Source organism: Trichoderma reesei (assembly GCF_000167675.1).
Source record: "Trichoderma reesei QM6a unplaced genomic scaffold TRIREscaffold_30, whole genome shotgun sequence".
Classification (NCBI taxonomy): domain Eukaryota; kingdom Fungi; phylum Ascomycota; class Sordariomycetes; order Hypocreales; family Hypocreaceae; genus Trichoderma; species Trichoderma reesei.
The window spans coordinates 185,610-203,309 of NW_006711177.1; the positions used below are offsets into that span (position 1 = coordinate 185,610).

Consider the following 17,700-nt stretch of genomic DNA (forward strand, 5'->3'; position numbering starts at 1 on the left):
CATACCAGCCCTGCCCGATAGGCACTGCACACATCGCCCTCAGTATCAAGGTCTGCTTGGCCTTACGCAAAGCCATTTGTGCTTATCCGCCGTTGTCTGACACACCCACCCATGGCTCTTATCAGTGGCATCTGTCTTTGCACGCCACGCCTCTCGCGGAACCGATGCCCAGTCTGGCGTAGACGCTCGATGTTGGCCGCATGGCACCCCGGCCCTCTCCAGGCGATGCTGATTGGGCGACAGTCCTTATCTCTCTTGTCTCTCGAGGCCGCGCTTGTGGGGGGTCGCAACCGGGCTGGCTGTCTAGCAGTAGCGTCGTGAAGCCGTGCCTGATGCCTTTGTTCAACTTGCAGTACCATCACATGAAGGCCTGCCTGCTTCAGCTCTTCCCCGGGATATCCCCAGGTCTCCCCGTGCTTCCGGGTAAGGCGAAAACGTGGTGGCGTCTGTGGCGTCTGGCACTGACTGTTATTGGAAAAGTAGACGCACGTCGTGTCAGCCATGGGTTGGAAGATAGACAATGGAGGTGATGGTAAAGATAAACTGAGAGCTCACTTTCACATGCGCATCACACAAATCACACTATTGGCGGCTCCAGGGTTTTGACCGACCGTGCAACGTCCTCCAGATATTCATCCGGGGCCGATCTGACGGCATTCACAGGTACAATAACAGGTCAACCAGCGGGGGGCAGCAGAGGTGGTGAGAATGTCGAGGAAGACGAAAAGTATATATGCCTTCAGTTGGTGTAATCATACGCCGCAATTGCCGCACCTCCTAGCTGACGCAAAATCATGCCATCATCCTATGACACGGAACTTGTCACATCCTGAGGTTCATGTACTCCGGACTTTGTAGATTGCATCGCTTGGGTTATCATCTCCCCTGCTGCGGCAGCAGAGGTCAAGACGGAAATCCATGAGAGGGCAACTGGACGTTCTCCAACAACTTACTGGAGTGACGCCGGTGATACCAATCGAAGCGCGGAGCGTCGATCGTCTTTTGTGAGTAGAGTCCTGCAATAGGTTAAGCGGGCTGGCCTATCCTGATGCTTGAACCTTCACGGCTGAGGTGCTTCAACCTCTAGTCGGCATCAAGTGGCGGTCCAGTCCTTTGACGCCTAGACGTTCTGGTGGCACAATCCTCCGTCTATGCTGTATCTCATCATGCTATCGCTGGGAAATGCAAGTTGCTCGTCCATAGGCACGGGCGTACCCGGGAGAGGACACTGCTCATGGCCCGGTGTTGCCTCCTGAACTGCCCTGGACGTCCTCCCTCCACTGCTTCTCCAGATCCATCAGACATTTGGCGACTTCCCAGGGAGCCTCTTCTTCCAGAGCCGTCCGGTGCTCACGAGAGATCTTGTGGAGCACGTAGCGGCTCACGGTGGCCGCATCCCGTGCCTCGGGTCGCCCAATGCCGACGGCAATCCGAGCAAATGGCGATTCCGGATACTTTTTTGGTGACACCGATGCCCTCACGCTCTTGACTCCGTTGTGGCCCCGAGGACTGCGGTCCCAGGGAAGCAGCTTGACCACCCCAAAATCCTTCTCCAGCTCGTCGTGAACAATCACCAGGCTGAGTGACTCAGCGCCGTATTTCCGAACAAGCTCCTGCCATGCACTGGCCACGAAGCCTCCAGAGACGTTCATATACGTCGGAGACTGCACGAGTGTGTATTTCGGGCCCTGGGACACCATGCAGTACTGCTTGCCCAGCGTCACCTCGCGAAAGTCCGGCTGGTGGAGTACTTTTGTGAGGCCATTGAGGACGAAATGGCCGGCTGAGTGTAGGCTCTCGTACTTTGGCAGTGGATTCCCCAGGCTGATGATGAGAAATCGAGGGTTGAACATGCTTTCCGCAGGTAAGACTGCCGTGGGGGTGCTGATCCTATGCGAATTCATGGAATATCTCAAGCAAAAGAACAGAAAATCCATCGCTCACGTGAGATGCACCCGCGTGAATCAACGGAGTCGCGGAACATGATTTGCCCGGTGTGGCTGAGCTGCCACCGCTGACGTCGACGAGCCGATTGGGCGGAGCATCGTGGCTGGGCATCTGGCAGTTCGTCACTTTCCCAGCTCTCACGCCTCAGCCTCTCTGTCGCAAACTCCTGAGTCCGTCATCTGCCGCAACCCGATCCAACGAGCACCAACCAGCTGAGCAAACAGTCGACACTCCGATACTAGAAATACAAAAACAGAGGAATACAAGCCATAGTCACCAGAGACCAAAGACAGGACAGGCAACATGTCGTGGGCGGGTACGGAGCTTGCGGATGCCCCGCTGACGGACAGCAGAGAAGAGGGCGAGGGGCTGACGATGTCGCAGGATTCAAGAAGAATGTGAACCGCGCGACGACGCAGGTGATGATGAAGACGGGTATTTACGACTCTACAGTTGGGTCATACGAGAGATCCGAACCGTTGCTGACCGTGCGATGCAGGGCATGTGGAAAAGACAAACGATCGCGACTACGAGGTCGAGGAACGGTAGGAAGGGCGACAAACAAGCTGTCGGCGAGGGAGACTCTCGTGCTGACCCAACCACAGGCGGTTCAGGACGATGGAGACAGCTGCGCTACGGCTGCAAAAGGAATCAAAGGGCTATCTTGACTCTCTGAGAGGTACGCAGACGCCATGTCGCCGGGGCCGAACAATCCGAGCGCAGGACTAACATGCCGACCTCACACGAACAGCCATGACAGCTTCACAGATGAGAATCGCCGAGACGATAGATGCGTTCTACGGCGACTCGGGTGCGAAGGATGGCGTCAGCAGGAGCTACAAGCAGGCCGTGGAGGATCTCGACGCCGAAACCATCAAGGCCCTCGACGGCCCGTACCGAATGACGGTGCTCGAGCCCATTGCCCGCTTCTGCGCCTACTTCCCCGACGTCAACGAGTGCATCAAGAAGCGCTCCCACAAGCTGCTCGACTACGACGCCCTGCGCGCCAAGGTGAAGAAGCTGGTCGAGAAGCCGGACAAGGACGCCACGAAGCTGCCGCGGACGGAGAAGGAGCTGGAGATGTCCAAGGCCGTGTACGAGCAGCTGAACGAGCAGCTGACGACGGAGCTGCCGCAGTTGATTGACCTGCGCGTGCCATACTTGGATCCCAGCTTTGAGGCGCTGGTCAAGATTCAGTTGCGCTTCTGCGCGGAGGCGTATTCGCGCATGGCGCAGGTGCAGCAATATCTGGATGCGGACACGCGAGACTTGTACGCGGAGGGACATTTGGATGCAAGGGTGGAGCAGGTGCTGCAGGAGATTCGGGAGTTGAGTATCAGCGGAACGGTGTAAATTGGACGCGTCGAGGGAGGCGTGAGGAGGTGATAGCAAGCGAGGAGATGCAAATTGCGAAGCTACTGGCGTATGGATTGGTTGCTTGTTCAATTATTGTTATTTAGATATTGGTTTGCTCGGGACGGTCTATGGATAGACTAGCACTTGCTCGCTGGAAGGTCACCTTTGGTTGTTGGTAGTACCTATGTAATGAAATTCTCTTCCCTTGCGACAAGGACTACAGCACTGGAGAGCATGACTTGACTCTATCCTTCAGTGTTGTGGTTTGGAGTTGATGAGAGTTTGTCGTTGGAAATCTTGAGTCATGGAGATCCGGCATCTTCCCTCCTGGTATTTTGTTTATGGCTTGTGCCGAGTATAAGGCGTTTTCGTGGTTTGCTAATGGGCGTTTCAACTTCCCGTAGCCTCTGCTTGCCTCCCAAAGAGCTCATTGAGCGTCAACGGTCGCCCAATGGCCTGCATTGCCGGCCCTGCCTCTGGTCCCTCATTCTCCACGGTCCCAGCAGCACGCGCAATCTTCCAGCTCTCTTCGATAATGGCCCCGTTCGTTGCCCTCGTCTCCGCCTCGTCGTTGTGAATCCACAGCCCCAGCACCTTTTCCTCGGCCTCATGATCGCTCTCCACCTTGAGAATTACCAGCTCGCCCATGATCTCGACATGTCCCACCCTTGCCAGATCAACAATCACATTATCCAGGCCCCGTCGACTCAGAACAAACACACACGCTCGCGGCCGATTATGCATGTCCTCGGGCAGCGGCGTCTGGGCGCAGACAAACATGGTGCCCTCGATGCCCGACTTCTCCCAGCTCTGGGCGGCGGCGTCAAAGGTGTAGACGACGGCGTTGGCGGCGATGCTGAGGATCCTGCTGATGGAGGGCAGGTAGCGCTGCAGGACAGAGAGGTTGAGCTCCGTGTTGGTTCGGGGGGGAGGCGGTGCGTAGGTCGGGGCCATGGCGGCGACGTCGGACTCGTAGTCGGAGATGGCGGGGATGCGGTTGGACGGGTGGCGGTGGTGCCGCGATTTTCGAGGGGCCGAACGGCTCATTTTTGTGGAGGAGAGTAGAACGGAGGGGGAGAGAGTAGGTTCAGTATCTGCTGTGGTGGACGGCAGAGGGTGTGATGTGTCTGGGTGAGGATGAAGCGAGAATCAGAGGATGTGTTGGATGGTCAAGCTGAGGCCGTGATGGCGGGGATGATTGGCATAGAGCGAGGGAGGAGCAGTGGTTGATGGCAGCTATATTGAGACAGAGAATCAATTATTGCGTAGATGATGAAGACACGTAGAAATGGTGATGATGCGTAGAGAGTCGTTCCCAGAGTGTGGACGAGAACATACAAGAGGTCGGTTGACGATGTCGCTTGGTCGCAGTCAGGTTGGGGTTCCAGGTTGGCTTGACAGCTGCGAGCACTGAGAGACGGCGCCTGAAGCAGCTGTCAGCCCAGTGATTGAGCAGCGCCAACAGCGCTGGAGCTTATCGATAACGCCCCGATGCGGCAGCTGCTCTCGGCAGGGCATCCATGACGCGAAGCTCTGGATCGCCGCAGAATATGGGGAAGCTGCTCTATAATCCATCGCTTGACCGTATCTTGATTTCCTCTTCCTCGTGCTGCTCATTTGCTCTTCGCTGTCTGTTCTACAGTTACGCAGCCAGATTGCTGTCTATCTCGCAGTCTTTTCTATCAGCATTGAACAATTTGTCACAGCCTTACACCGTACGACAAATACACAGCAACTTCCTACAGTATATATGCGGCCCAACGCCCGTCTGCGTCGCATTCGACAACATCACCATTACTCGCAGCGCCACATCATGATCTAGCAGCCAAGCTGTGGTAACAAGACCAGCGATTGCGACAGCCGGCGACGCCGAAACCAACGACCTTCCACCCACTCGCTCGCGACCTTTGCAATGGAGGAGCCGGCAAAGGACCAGACGAACCAGTCCATCGGCTCGGATCCCGTCGAGGTCGGCGTCCCCCAGTCGCTGGCCCGGGCTGTCCTGTCTCGGCGCTCCGAATACCTTCGCCCGTGCGAGATTCGAGTCAAGGTGGGCACTTGGAACGTGGCGGCATGCCCTGGGACGGATAAGGACCTCGCCAGCTGGTTCGCTGAGGATGTACCGGTCGACAAGGCGCTGGCAGGGCTTGACATCTCTGGCGATGATCGTCCGCGACGCTCGACTGAGTCAGGCAATGGCGAAGGTCTCGAACCAAGGCCAACGAGCCAAGAGAGAGACAAAGGGTTTGACCTCTACGTGCTGGGACTGCAGGAAGTGGTAGACCTCAACCGGACAGGCGAGTACATGAGCCGGTTATACGTCGACAACGGGCCCATGGACAAGTGGAAGGCGGCGCTGGAGGCAGCAATTCCCCAGGGGTACCAGCTTGTTGTGGCCGAGCAGATGACGGGACTCCTGCTTCTGATCTACGCCTCCCCCACGATTGCCCCGACAATAAGCAACGTCTCTACGCAACAGGTTGGGACTGGTCTTCTCGGCTACTTTGGGAACAAGGGCGCCATAGCCACTCGCCTTGTGCTGGGAGAGACTACGAAGCTCCTGTTTGTCAACTGCCACCTCGCTAGCGGCGTAGGTCAGGCGGCTCTTGACCGGCGTTGCTGGGACGTAGGCCAGATTTTGTCCAAGGCTCAGTTCGACCCCGTGGTGATTGGAGGCGTGTCTGATGACGAAGGGGACAGAATCGGAGACGAAGACTTTGCCTTCTGGTTCGGAGACATGAACTTTCGCCTCGAAGGCTTACCAGGAGACGACATCAGACGGCTGCTGACATTGCATGCTCGCGGAGAGTACGACTTGAGCAACGACAAACCGGCGCCCATTGAAGGAGACGACGGCATCATCATCTCCCGGTCATCCGAGAGCGACGACGACACAACCACCATGTCGTCGATGCACTCCAGAGACCACAGCTTCGATCAGAGTTTCGACTCGGCGAGCTCCCTACCAGATCCCGACGACTTCCCGGAAGACCCAAGCCAAGATCCAGCCTCTCTACAAGCGACCATCGACTCGCTTCTACCACACGATCAGCTGAGACGAGTGATTGCAAAGCAGAAGCTGTTCCATGACGGCTGGAGGGAGGGACCCATAACATTTTTGCCAACATTCAAGTACGACATCGGTACGTTTGGCTTATTCGATACGAGCGAGAAGCAGAGGGCGCCTAGCTGGTGCGATCGGGTCCTCTACAGAACGCGCAAGGACAAGGAGGCGCACGACAAGAAGCTGGAGGAGCTGAGGGAGGCCAAGCTCAAGGACGAGGAGATGAGGGCGCGCGGGCTTGAGGAGGACGAGGATGTGCTCTTTAGCTACGACCCCGACACCGACGGAGAGGAGCAGCCGCCGAAACCAGCATACACCGAGGCGTATGACGAGTATGACGAATACGACGATAACGACGCTGGGCCAGCGGACGATGCTCCGGAGCAAGCCACTCTTGAATTCTACAGCTCTCAGCAGCGCATCACATCGTCAGACCACAAACCCGTCCTCTCCACGTTCACTCTGCGTTACGACGCCGTCGACCCGGAAAAGAAGGCTCGCATTCACTCAGAAATCGCATTCGAGCTGGATCGAGCCGAGAACGAGGGCCGGCCCGGCGTCACGCTGATCATCGAGGGCGGCCACGGCGCGACGGATGGAGTGGTTGACTTTGGTGAAGTGGGCTTCTACGAGACACACTCGTGCTCCATCACCATTGCCAACACCAGCAGCGCTGCTGCCAGCTTCGAGTTTCTCCACGAGACCCAGACCAGCGAGGACGACCAAGGCGCAGCAAAGTGGCTCAAGACGTCGTTCCACCGGCCTGACGAAGACGGCACGAAGAGCAAGCTCGGCTCATCGGTGACGCTGGAGCCTGGCGAGACCATTCTGGCCATTGTCGAGGCGCGAGTGTCAGAAATTTCGCATGTCCGCGCGCTGAATGACGCCAGTTCCAAGCTGGACGACGTGCTGGTGCTGCGTGTTGAAGGCGGCAAGGACCATTTTGTTCCCGTCCGCGGCACCTGGCTCCCTAGCTGCTTTGGCCGGTCGATTGACGAGCTCATCCGAGTGCCGGAGTGCGGAATTCGCAAGTTTATCAAAGCCAAGAATATTCAGGGGGCCATCACGTACGACTGGGACGTGCACTGTTCTGCGCCGCGAGAGCTCTTCAAGCTCACCGAGGTCGTTCAGACCATGGCCGAACGATGCGTAGCCGACGAGGCAATGCTCGAAGACATGACTCTGCCGCGAGACCCCGGCTGGCCGCTGGACGCCGCGACGTGGACCGTGGAAGCGGGCAGGCGGGACGAGCTCAAGGCAGCGCTCATAACAGCGCTGGACACAAACGCGCCACTGGCGGATGCCCTGCCCGTGGAGCTCTTGTCTACGCACAAGCTGGAGATGTACTCTTCCGTCTTACTCCTCTTCCTCTCGTCTCTCATTGACGGACTCGTTCCGCCGCATCTCTGGGCTAAGCTCTCCATCGAGTTACCGAATCTCAACACGTTACCGGTGACGTCGTGGCCCGACGTGAAGAATCACATACTCGACCTGCTTGCAATGTCTCCGAGCCACAACATTGCCTTTGTGTTTTTGACGGCCACCCTCTCGCGCGTGGCTGCCGAGTTGAGCCCTGCAACTGCGCCGGGGCCGACACCAGGCGCGTTGACCCGACGGCTCAGCTTCCGCCCCGGCGAGACTGAACCGGTTAGGAAGAGGAGGGCCAGAGAGAGGCGGTATGCCGAGATTGTGAGCCCGCTGCTGTTCCGATCTAGCGACGATAAGGACAAGGCGAAGAAGGACCGGCAGCGGATCGTGCTGGAGATGTTTCTCAGGAAGGACGATCGAAGCTAGACGCTCGGCAGGGAGAGGGGCGGCAGGCCATGGAGGAGGATGAAATGGCGATGATTAAAACCAGCGGTGTTTATTAGGCATAGATGAGCTGGGATGACATGCTAGCGAGTGTTTGGTGTTGTGATATGATTCGATGGATACCTCATATATAGTATAGTAGACCGGCTATTAGTATGTAGCAGTTTGTCTTATGAGCACATGATGCCCCATTGTCCTTTACTGTCAATCATTATTCGTTCGTGCGGACAATCACACTCTACACAGCCAGCATGGAGGATCATTGTAGAAAAGTCACTGGAGATTGTTGACTTCAGGGGCTGTTGTGTGACGTGGACATGTACAGCAAAGTGAATGCAACATCTCAACCACAGAGAGTCCATCATTCAGTCCATCGCATGCCCCGAGATACCGCACTGGCACAATCGATTGAAGTCGAGATACATCATGAGTGCCCTCCCGTGAGAGAGGAGGCACGTGCTCCTGCTTCCTCCTTCTCTCGCCATCTGCCGGACAGGCAACAGAGAATCAACACTCCCCAAGCACGGACACTTTTACTGTATTCAGCCATTCTATTCTTCTCCTTCTTTCTCTTCTCTTTCTCTTCTCTTTCTTCTCTTCTTCTCAGACCCCCCCTCTCCATCCTTCTCCTGGTTTGTCCTCAGCACATGATCATCTCGAGATCAACAGAACAACATCTGGATATGCCACCGCTTCGGGGCGGTCAGGCAGCCTCAACTGGCAGGCACTGCTTTCACGAGGCTGCCTCTCGGACCTTCTCCTCCACTGTAAAATAAATTTTCCTTTTCAATTTTTTTCTTTCCGAGGTTTTCTTCTCCGAGTCAGCTCCTGTTTATCCGGCGCAAATCAGCTTCTTCCTATGGTTAAACTCCTTGTCAACAATTCAAGAGTCTATCCCTTGCTTGTCAACGCCATCTCGACGCAGCCCAACACTCTACAGCGCCTCGAAAGCTATTTCCACGTGCCCCAGCAACCTAGGACAACAGAAAGACGAGGCTTGCGCACCGAAGTTTATGTCTCGAGACATCGTGGTGGCTACCTTGGCCCCGAAATAACTTGGAGTTTAACGTGCCTCAAGGCCCAACGAGCTGCTAGGTTTCTTGATGGCTGATGAATATCGGGCTTTCCCGCTGGATCGTTCAACAAGGAGCAGGCAATGGTTGCCATGAACCCCAAGGGACAAACGCCTCCGCGACAAGCCACTCATATTTCCATTGACAGACGTCCGTTTTGCTGGCCGCCCGGCAGGGCATAAATAGAGACCTCCTGCCCGTCTTCGTCTCGAGATCTCATCCTCCATACAGCTCACACACCTGGCGTCTCACCTTGCCTACACTCAGGCACTCAACACAATACCGTGAACAAGATGACGCCTCGCCGGGTTCGCGACACAGACCCCAACTCCCACCTCCGTCGGCGCATAGCGTTTGAGAAACTCTACACGCAGCTCGAGGAGTACAGACCCCATCGTGAAGAGATGTTGGAGCTTTCCCCTCCGGAGTGTCAGACATATCTGACCGGCGAGCCTCAAGAAGTCGGAAGGCCACCGGTTCAGGCCGAGATGATGTTTGAGACTGATAGGGCCGCCATGGACATCCCCCAGGCCACTATGCCGTGCCACAACCCTACAGTAAGCTTTGCCACAGCGAAGACGGCGCTCAACTCAAGGATGGCGTGCTAATGATTTGGAATAGAAGCCCAGCTCGGAAGACTGCATGGCTTTGTACGTGCCGGAGGACGAGCTTCAGATGGTCAAGTACCACAAAGCTGTCGAGCAGAGAGCGGAGTTCAAGACCCTCACGGACGAGGATCGATTCATGGTGTCGTGCCCCTCGCCACTGGAGACGTGGAAGATGGAGAAGGAGTATGCCGACTACACTACGGCCGCGTTGCTGCTCAAGGGCGACTTGAAGAACGACAAGGCCTTCCACTCCAGGCGCAACGGGCTCAGGCAGTACTTGGCCTCGCAGAACCTCACCCCAGAGCAGAGAAGGCAGGGCCTGCTCAGGTCTGGAGGCCGCGCGAGCAAACTGAGCGAGGTCATCTCCATTGACGAAGACTGGCCCCAGTAGGGCTGGGCAGATGCCGGACTTCAACGGTTGGAGGAGGCGTGGGACTTGGAGGGCAAGATGCAGACAAGGCAGCTTCTTGTTGGGGATAGGACGAGCAAGATACGATGGTGATGGAACAAGGATTGCCAGGAGTCGAATGGTGTTTTCTTGGTCACAGTTGGCTTGCACGCGGCTTAGACTCGGCTTGTGGGTGAAGGTTTGGAGCTTGGTGGCTTAGACTTGGGGCTTGGAATATCTGCTTTTGATCTGTCTTTACACGATACCCTTGTCGCTTCAACGAGATGCTTTAGGCTTTGCGGTGCTTTTACAATGGTCTTCAATAAACACATGGTTGGCTGTGAAGTTGTGTCGAGTTGCTTGGAATGTCCAGCGTGTGATGTTGATGAGAAGCAGGATCTTGGTTGCGATGCTGATATAGATGCTGATCTGTGTGATGGCAGACAGAATTGACTTGTTGTGAAATTGTGACATACTCTGTTCAGCAGGTCTTTGGAGCTGTGCTGTTTGTTTGTATTCTGTTCATTTCTCCTCGACTTGCCGTTCTATGTATAGCTTACGAATGTAGAGTCGAGGTAGGGAGTTGAATGCATAGGACTTGTAGCGTCAATGCTATGGTCTACCCAACAACACGGTTCATTACGAATTTTCATTTTCCTTCTTTGTTCTACTTTTACCTAGCTAGTCATTGATTGGAGACTCAGTGTCTAATTGTGTGAATGCCTACTTGTTTACTCCTGTGCGGTGCGCAAGACTATCGTCACGACGGCCTTGCGGGATGTTGGGGGATTTACTCGGCGATATAGCAGCCGAATAGATACATTAGAGAGGAGAAATTAAGGTGGAAGATGACTCCGCTGACGGACCATAAAGTCGAACTCCAGGAAGTCTGTTACTATTGTCTATTATCCGGATAGTAACACGTGAAGCCGGAAAGCGCATCGACACAAATTTTGTTCAGGAAGCCGCTTACAGCTCATTTGAGAGGGTTGGAGGGAGGCTATACCACTCCTTTGGAGGCGTATTACCCTGCACTTCTGCCAAACAAACAAACACCATGGCTCACCTACCTTCCTGACGGGTATTCGCTGCTACTGACTTGCCTGTATGAACATGCCGAATTTCTATTCATCTGCCTGCTTCTTAATGTACGAGAATATACCTGGGAAATGGGCATCCAGAGAGGTATCACTTGAATGTCTTTTTACAAACCAAACTGTTAGTGAGTCTAACCAATCCCAGCACCAAAACCACTGACCATGGACACAGACACACGGCACCTTTGTCCCTTTGACGTGATGGGGTCTCAACTAATGCACGATCTCAACGTGCCTTCGCAACGGGACGACCCGTATCTTGCCGTGTCTCTGTACCATCATCCCATATACTACTACTACTGCTACCAACAAGAAAACCAAGGATACTAACCCATGTCTGTACAAGTATGGAATGTGCGGCGATGGAAAACCGGCACTAAAAGGAGGAACTAACGCTTGAAGCAGGATAAAGCGCATGTCTTCAGCGGGATAAAAAAAGGGGGTTAAAAGAGGAGAAAAGAAGCGTTGGTTAGGCCATTACTAGTAGGGGGGGAGGCGTGAAAGCGGGAAGAAGCGGGAAAAGTTGCTGTTAGGGCCAACAACAGGAACGCGACACGACAATGACGACCGAAGACGGATGGATTTGACAGGATGAACAGAATGAAGAGATTTCTAAAGCAACATGTATGATTGGAGGCTGTTACAGAACCAACGCTGACACGATCTCTTATGCACATGTCACCCCAAATGGATGACGTTTGCTTCTTTGCTCCCTGCATTGCCATACATATATATATCTCACTCTATACTAATCAACCTCACATACCGTACACACATACATCACGCAATACTACATGCCCGCGACATGTTCCAAGATACTCTCCTTCAAGAAAAGCCTGGTATCTCACTCGTACCGGCTGACATGCATACGACACCCCCCCAAAGGACACAATATCACGCACTCACTCAAATCAGGTTGCCAGACAATATAAAGGCTAAAGAAGAAGAAGGCAAGGCAATCGCAAACGCAATAACAAGGCAAAAGGCAAAAGGCAAAAATACGACAGCCCTCGCATCGGAAGGAATCCTCCTGCGGGCGTCGCAAGCGCAGTCCAAACCAGATTTTGCTCCTTACCATCACCGAATCCTTACCCCCTACTTCACTCTTTGCGTCGTATCGAGGCAAGGGGTTGGCTCGGAAATGGCAATGGCATGATATGTGACGCCGTCGACTCATTGCCTGCTTTGAGAAAGTGCTTGTATCGGTACTTTGTTGAGCCTTGGCCATCTGAGTTGCTGCGACTGGTGTGCATATTTCGCCTGAACATATCAATAGTCTGATTAAGATTTGAGATTCATCGGCATTAACAATTCGGACTCGGATGCATCTTTTTTATCAAGCTTGATAGTCGCAATCTTTTCGTAAGTCGTAGAGGCAAAGGAAACATCATCAATTTAGAAAGCAATAGCCAAATCGTGTACCCAATTTATACAACCCTTCGACCCCGTAAAAGCCCCATCACCGCGTCTATATGCGATGCAAACCAATCGCTGTCCGTGCATTTCCTGCACCTGTCGTGCTCCGTTGCCTTACTCAATGTACTCCCGCTGGTACGTCGCATGCGGATGCCACTCCTCCTCAAACAGCTGCGAAACCCAGTAAAACGGATGATCCCAGTCGTAAAAGACTTGGCGTCCCTCGTACGGCCTTCCCCCGACGTCGTTGGGAGCGGGCTTGGTCACTGCGACGAGGGTCAGCACACTATCCAGCCTGTTTGTTGCTCGGAACGCCGACACTTACCATGTCCATTGTCTGCCTTGTAGCGTCTCCAGACGTCCAGTTGCCCCTGCACGGCACGATCTGTGCGAGCCTGCATCAGGAGATCAAATTCAGTCGACGACATACCAGCCAGGGGGCCTTTGTATCTCTCATCCTTCTCACTCGGATGTGGCCAGGCCTTGCAGTTGAAGTAGTGCCAGTGCTGGAGGAGGTTGTTGCAGCTTTCATGCAGGCTCTCTACAAATGCCGGGATGGAATAGCGGAGCTGGAAAATCAGAACCATTAGCCCACAGGACCGACTGAAGCAGGGCCCCAACGCTGCAATCCAGCGACCAGGAATGGAGCACATGGCGAGACTTACACTCTGGCCGAGATTGTTTCGTGCGTGACGATACCGGTCCTCGCTGATCCAGCTCGCTTCCCGGAGCAGCATGAACATGCAGGCATAGACGAGGAAGAAGTGCTGTGGCTGGTTCCGCGACATGATGGACTCCAGCTCGTTTAGCACCAGCTTACCGTACTTGCTGAGGAGCCGCGTGTGGTTGATGCTGTCGAACTGCGCCAGAATCATGCGAGGCACCGACACTTTGCCAAACAGGGGATAGGTGTCGTCTCTCGTCTCGGGCTTCATCCCCAGTAGTTCTTGGCCAAGAAGCCACGAGGATCCGGTCGAGTGGCCTATCTATGTCAGAGCTAGACCCAGCGGCACATCTGGCAATTGCCAACTTGACTTACGCATGGCAAACCAGAGGATAATCATGTGGCCCAAGAATTTGAACTCTTTCTCTTCATTTCCGGTGAGTTCGAATCTGGCCTGGACGGCTCGTTAGCATGACCCCAAACTGTAGAGCATGACTTCATCTCGCAGACGGAACGGGCCGGGCAAGTAGTATCCATCCATACCGAAAGATCTTGATAGCGCTTGATAATGTAGTCATATGTGCGCTCAAGAATGTCTCGAGGGTCCCCCTTACCACCCGCTCGCTCCAACTTCATCACGTTAACCGCGTGCTTCTTGATGTATTCCTCGAAATAGTCCGCCGTCTTTTGGATGCTGAACAAGCAATAGTGGGCTAGATCCTTCTTCTTGCGCACTCCGAGCTCGCCGTCAGGCACCATCCAGTATCTCGCAGTCACGTCTCCAGATTGCGGCTGAAATGCGACGACCTCCACCGTGATGGGCTCCTCGCATATACCCAGAGTGAATTTGATCGTACGGATGTCCTTGGGGTTGATTCGATCCGTCACGTCCCTCATCTCCGTGCCCTTCCAGCGTTTGGTGAGCTCGAGCCCTCCGCTGCGGAACAAGACGGCATCTGTAACCTTTCCGCGGTAGCACGGCATTCGATGGATCGTCTTCTTCGACGTTCTGGAAAACGTCTGGCATCCGATACAGGCTCCCATCGGGTCGTCAGGATCAGGGTCACACTACTGGAGTCAGCCAACGTGCGAGAACAGCATCCAATCCTGCACTTACCCGCATCTTTTGCATCCGACATCGTGTACAAGCCTTGATCTTTCTCGTCTCTGCCGCCTGCTTCCGTTGATCGGGGTTGAGCGGGCTTCGCCTTGGCTTGTTTGATGCCGCAGAGGATGCCGCGTCCTCCTCCGCCGTAGCTGAAGATGACTCCTGTTGTACCGCGCCTGCGGGTGAGGCATCGTGGACGTCAGGATCAGCATCGGCATCAGCATCGGCCTCAGCATCGGCATCAACATCGGCGTCGGCATCGGCGTCAGCATTGGAATCGGCATCCATAGCGTCGGCCGTGTTCTCATAGTCTGGCAGGCCGAAATCACACACGATACAGTCTTCCTGAGGCTCTTCATCGATGTCGCCTTCGTCATTTCCACTCAAGTCCGGGGGCTGCCCGTACGAGGAGCTGCCCTGGCCTTGAGCATCCAATTCGCCAATTGCTGTCCCAGAGCCGGTATGACTGGGTGAGACAGCGCTTCCCGGAGTCATAGGAACAGAAGGAACCGGAGCCGTAGGCGTTTGTGCTGGATAGCCATCTGCGGGGGCCTGTTGGTGGCTCATGGGAAACTGAGGTCCTCCACCCATGGTCGGCTGCTCGGAAGGTGGTTGGGGATATCCGGGTTGTGGTCTGTTATCTGTATAGCCTTGAGGCCTCAATCGCGGGTCATTATAAGGCAGGTACAGTAAAGGAGTCGGCACCTGAAAGGGTGACTGTCTCTCTGCGAGCTGCTCGGAACCACCTTGAACCTGGAGAACTGAACTGTAATCACCAGGGTGATAGGGATGAGAGAGAGGTGGTGGTGGTGGTGGTGGTGGTGGTGGATGAGGATGAGGATGATGATGAGGAGGGGAATGAGGATGGATATAAGGCTGAGAATGAGGATGAGGGGGAGGTTGAGGGTGAGACAGATGATGCTGATGATGGGGATGAAGAGGGATACCTGCTTCACCCGAGACCATATGTTGACTCAGGCCAAAGGCGTGTGGCTGAAATGCTTGAACGGATGGATAAGGCGTCCCGAGGTTGGCATCAGCTAGTAAGACGTTCTCCTGTCCCGGAAGACTCAATTGATGCGGTGAGACTGTGTTGAAGGGCGGCGGAAAGACGGGGCCACCCATATGAATCGACTGTAGTGGCACAGCCTGGGGAGGCGAGTTCGACAGGACAGGCGGGAAGGGAGACTGGGCGACGGCATCGCCAGGCGGGCCCAGGACAAGCCACCGGGTTTGCTGATATTGTTGGTTGTAAGTCGAGGCCGGCGGCACGGCGGTGGAGCGAGGGCTGTACGCTGTCGGAGCTTCAGCGCCAGCGATCGGCATGGCAGCGTTGCCGTGGCCAAAGACAGGCTCAGCACAGCGATCTTGGTCGCGAAAATGGCCTGATGGACCGCTGCCTGTGCTCTGCAGCTGATATTCTTGATAGGCCTGGGGTTGTGTTTGCAGACCGGCTACGGGCACATGTACCGGTACGTGGCCGGGGCCTGGTAGGACCGCCACCGCCGCCGGTGGTATTTCTCTGGTGGCAGCCAAAGCAGAACCTGGGGGCGAAGACAGTGTGCTCGCATGAGCGTGTGTATGTGTATAAGCCGCATCGGCGTGACTTGGACTGGCGAGCTGAAAAGAGCTCATGTAGTCGTCACAGCCCCGGGGCCGAGAAGCTGAGGTGTCATTATTGGAGACAGCATCGCTGTCACTGGTCCTCTTGCGCTTTGGCGGGCCGCGAGAGGACTTGTTGGAAGGGGCCTATGATGAAACCGGTCAACCGTCAACTCCCTCGCTTTCTCGTGTCTGGTCAGGCTCTCTCTAGCCTTGCCCGGTTGAGGACTCAACCCCGGCGAAACAGGAAGAGGGGGCCGGGCAGCTGCAACGGTAATGATATGAGACAGATGCCGTCCAATCCATTCGCCGTATACAGACAGCACAGAGGCAGACTGATGCTACATGCAAACGGGGGTGCTGGTGGGGGGAGCGTCTGCGAGAGAGGCACGGAAATGGGGATGAGATGTAGGGGGAAGGGTGATAAATAAGACACGAAAAAGACACACAACGCAGCATTCCAGAGCAGGACGTGAAGGAGAGAAAAAAAAACAGAGAAAGCCACGTTGACCGCGCCTCGAAAGGGCTCATCAGCAAGTCAGAAACCCCCAAACCCACACTCCAATAGCCACTACTACCCCATAGTATCACACACTCCACACGAGCATGTCCATGTTTCGTCCCCGCGACGTGCGCCGTCCGTGGCCGCAGAAGAGAGATCGAGGGGCAACGAAAGACTAAGGAAAGACATTACTTACGGAAACTCCAGGAGAGCGCACAAGTGAGCTCGCGGCGGGCGTCTCCATGGCTGCGGCAACGGACCTGCAACGCTGTGACGCTGTTCACGGGAGGGTGTGGTTGCACACGCCGAGGCCTCGAGACCGGTGAAGACAGAGACCCAGCACAGCGCAGAACCAAGACGAGACAAGGTGTGCCCTGGCTGGCGATTGTAGTGGCGACGACGAGTTTCCACCGGGAGGAGCCCCAGGAGCGCTTCCGAGGGGACGCAGAAGCGAAAGAGCGGGCACTGGGCCGGCTCGCTGCGTCGGTTTCGGGTTGTTGCCAACGGGGGTGAGAATGACGAAGGAGCTGCAAATCAGAGCGCATGAGGCGCAAGGAAGACGAGGACCAGTCTGAGATGGAGAGCCAAAAGGAGGAGCGCAGCAGATGGGTGGGAAACCGGGATGACCAGGAGGCAGTGAGCCGCAGGGGGCCCGCCGTACTTGTACAAGTGAGTACGACGGCGATGGGCCTTGCGATGGCCGCGCGAGCTGGCAAACCAGTCTATCGGGACGCAGGCGGCACCATCACACACATCTTGGCTCCAGATCCAGACCCGACCAAGCTGGCAGACGCCCGAGGCGAGGCCAGGCCATGCCGTGATGTCGCCTTGTCTCCCTTGCAGCGAGATAACGCATTGTCTTCTCTTCGCCCGCGTCGCTAGCCGGCCGAGCTGAGGTCTGCCGTTGCCTTTCCTGCCCTTTTCCTGACCCCCATCCTCGACATCCAGCCGTCGAGCCCACGGGCGTTGGAGGATTCGCTAGGATTTGCTGCGGCTGGGATGCCGCCCACCAGCTGCCGGTCTGCTGCGGATCCCAAAGCGCCTCAGGCGCAAGGAGGGCCGA

At 55.5% G+C, this 17,700-nt stretch overlaps 6 protein-coding genes across 6 annotated transcripts; 3 read left to right on the forward strand and 3 right to left on the reverse strand.

Annotated features, from left to right (window-relative positions):
• Nucleotides 1–1,232: 1,232 nt before the first annotated feature.
• TRIREDRAFT_69757 (uncharacterized protein) lies at nt 1,233–1,853 on the reverse strand (the record flags this gene model as incomplete). The annotated part of the gene is made up of 1 exon (XM_006969297.1): nt 1,233–1,853. The coding sequence occupies one exon, from the start codon at nt 1,851–1,853 to the stop codon at nt 1,233–1,235; it is 621 nt and encodes a 206-aa protein (XP_006969359.1).
• A 397-nt stretch (nt 1,854–2,250) lies between these two features.
• On the forward strand, nt 2,251–3,479 carry TRIREDRAFT_23363 (uncharacterized protein; the record flags this gene model as incomplete). Its single annotated transcript, XM_006969226.1, has 5 exons — nt 2,251–2,263; nt 2,332–2,382; nt 2,447–2,492; nt 2,553–2,626; nt 2,699–3,479. 5 exons carry the CDS (start codon nt 2,251–2,253, stop codon nt 3,298–3,300), a joined length of 786 nt encoding a protein of 261 aa, XP_006969288.1. The 3' UTR covers nt 3,301–3,479.
• Nucleotides 3,480–3,693: 214 nt separating this feature from the next.
• Nucleotides 3,694–4,350, reverse strand: TRIREDRAFT_69686 (uncharacterized protein; the record flags this gene model as incomplete). Its single annotated transcript, XM_006969298.1, has 1 exon — nt 3,694–4,350. The coding sequence occupies one exon, from the start codon at nt 4,348–4,350 to the stop codon at nt 3,694–3,696; it is 657 nt and encodes a 218-aa protein (XP_006969360.1).
• Nucleotides 4,351–4,940: 590 nt separating this feature from the next.
• Nucleotides 4,941–8,161, forward strand: TRIREDRAFT_82100 (phosphatidylinositol polyphosphate phosphatase; the record flags this gene model as incomplete). Its single annotated transcript, XM_006969258.1, has 1 exon — nt 4,941–8,161. Exon 1 carries the CDS (start codon nt 5,216–5,218, stop codon nt 8,159–8,161), a length of 2,946 nt encoding a protein of 981 aa, XP_006969320.1. The 5' UTR covers nt 4,941–5,215.
• A 1,384-nt stretch (nt 8,162–9,545) lies between these two features.
• Nucleotides 9,546–10,251, forward strand: TRIREDRAFT_111948 (uncharacterized protein; the record flags this gene model as incomplete). The annotated part of the gene is made up of 2 exons (XM_006969259.1): nt 9,546–9,809; nt 9,874–10,251. 2 exons carry the CDS (start codon nt 9,546–9,548, stop codon nt 10,249–10,251), a joined length of 642 nt encoding a protein of 213 aa, XP_006969321.1.
• Nucleotides 10,252–12,758: 2,507 nt separating this feature from the next.
• Nucleotides 12,759–16,881, reverse strand: TRIREDRAFT_124022 (Hypothetical protein; the record flags this gene model as incomplete). The annotated part of the gene is made up of 8 exons (XM_006969299.1): nt 12,759–13,027; nt 13,087–13,146; nt 13,192–13,267; nt 13,427–13,743; nt 13,801–13,879; nt 13,969–14,493; nt 14,543–16,282; nt 16,834–16,881. The coding sequence occupies 8 exons, from the start codon at nt 16,879–16,881 to the stop codon at nt 12,876–12,878; spliced, it is 2,997 nt and encodes a 998-aa protein (XP_006969361.1). The 3' UTR covers nt 12,759–12,875.
• Nucleotides 16,882–17,700: the final 819 nt, after the last annotated feature.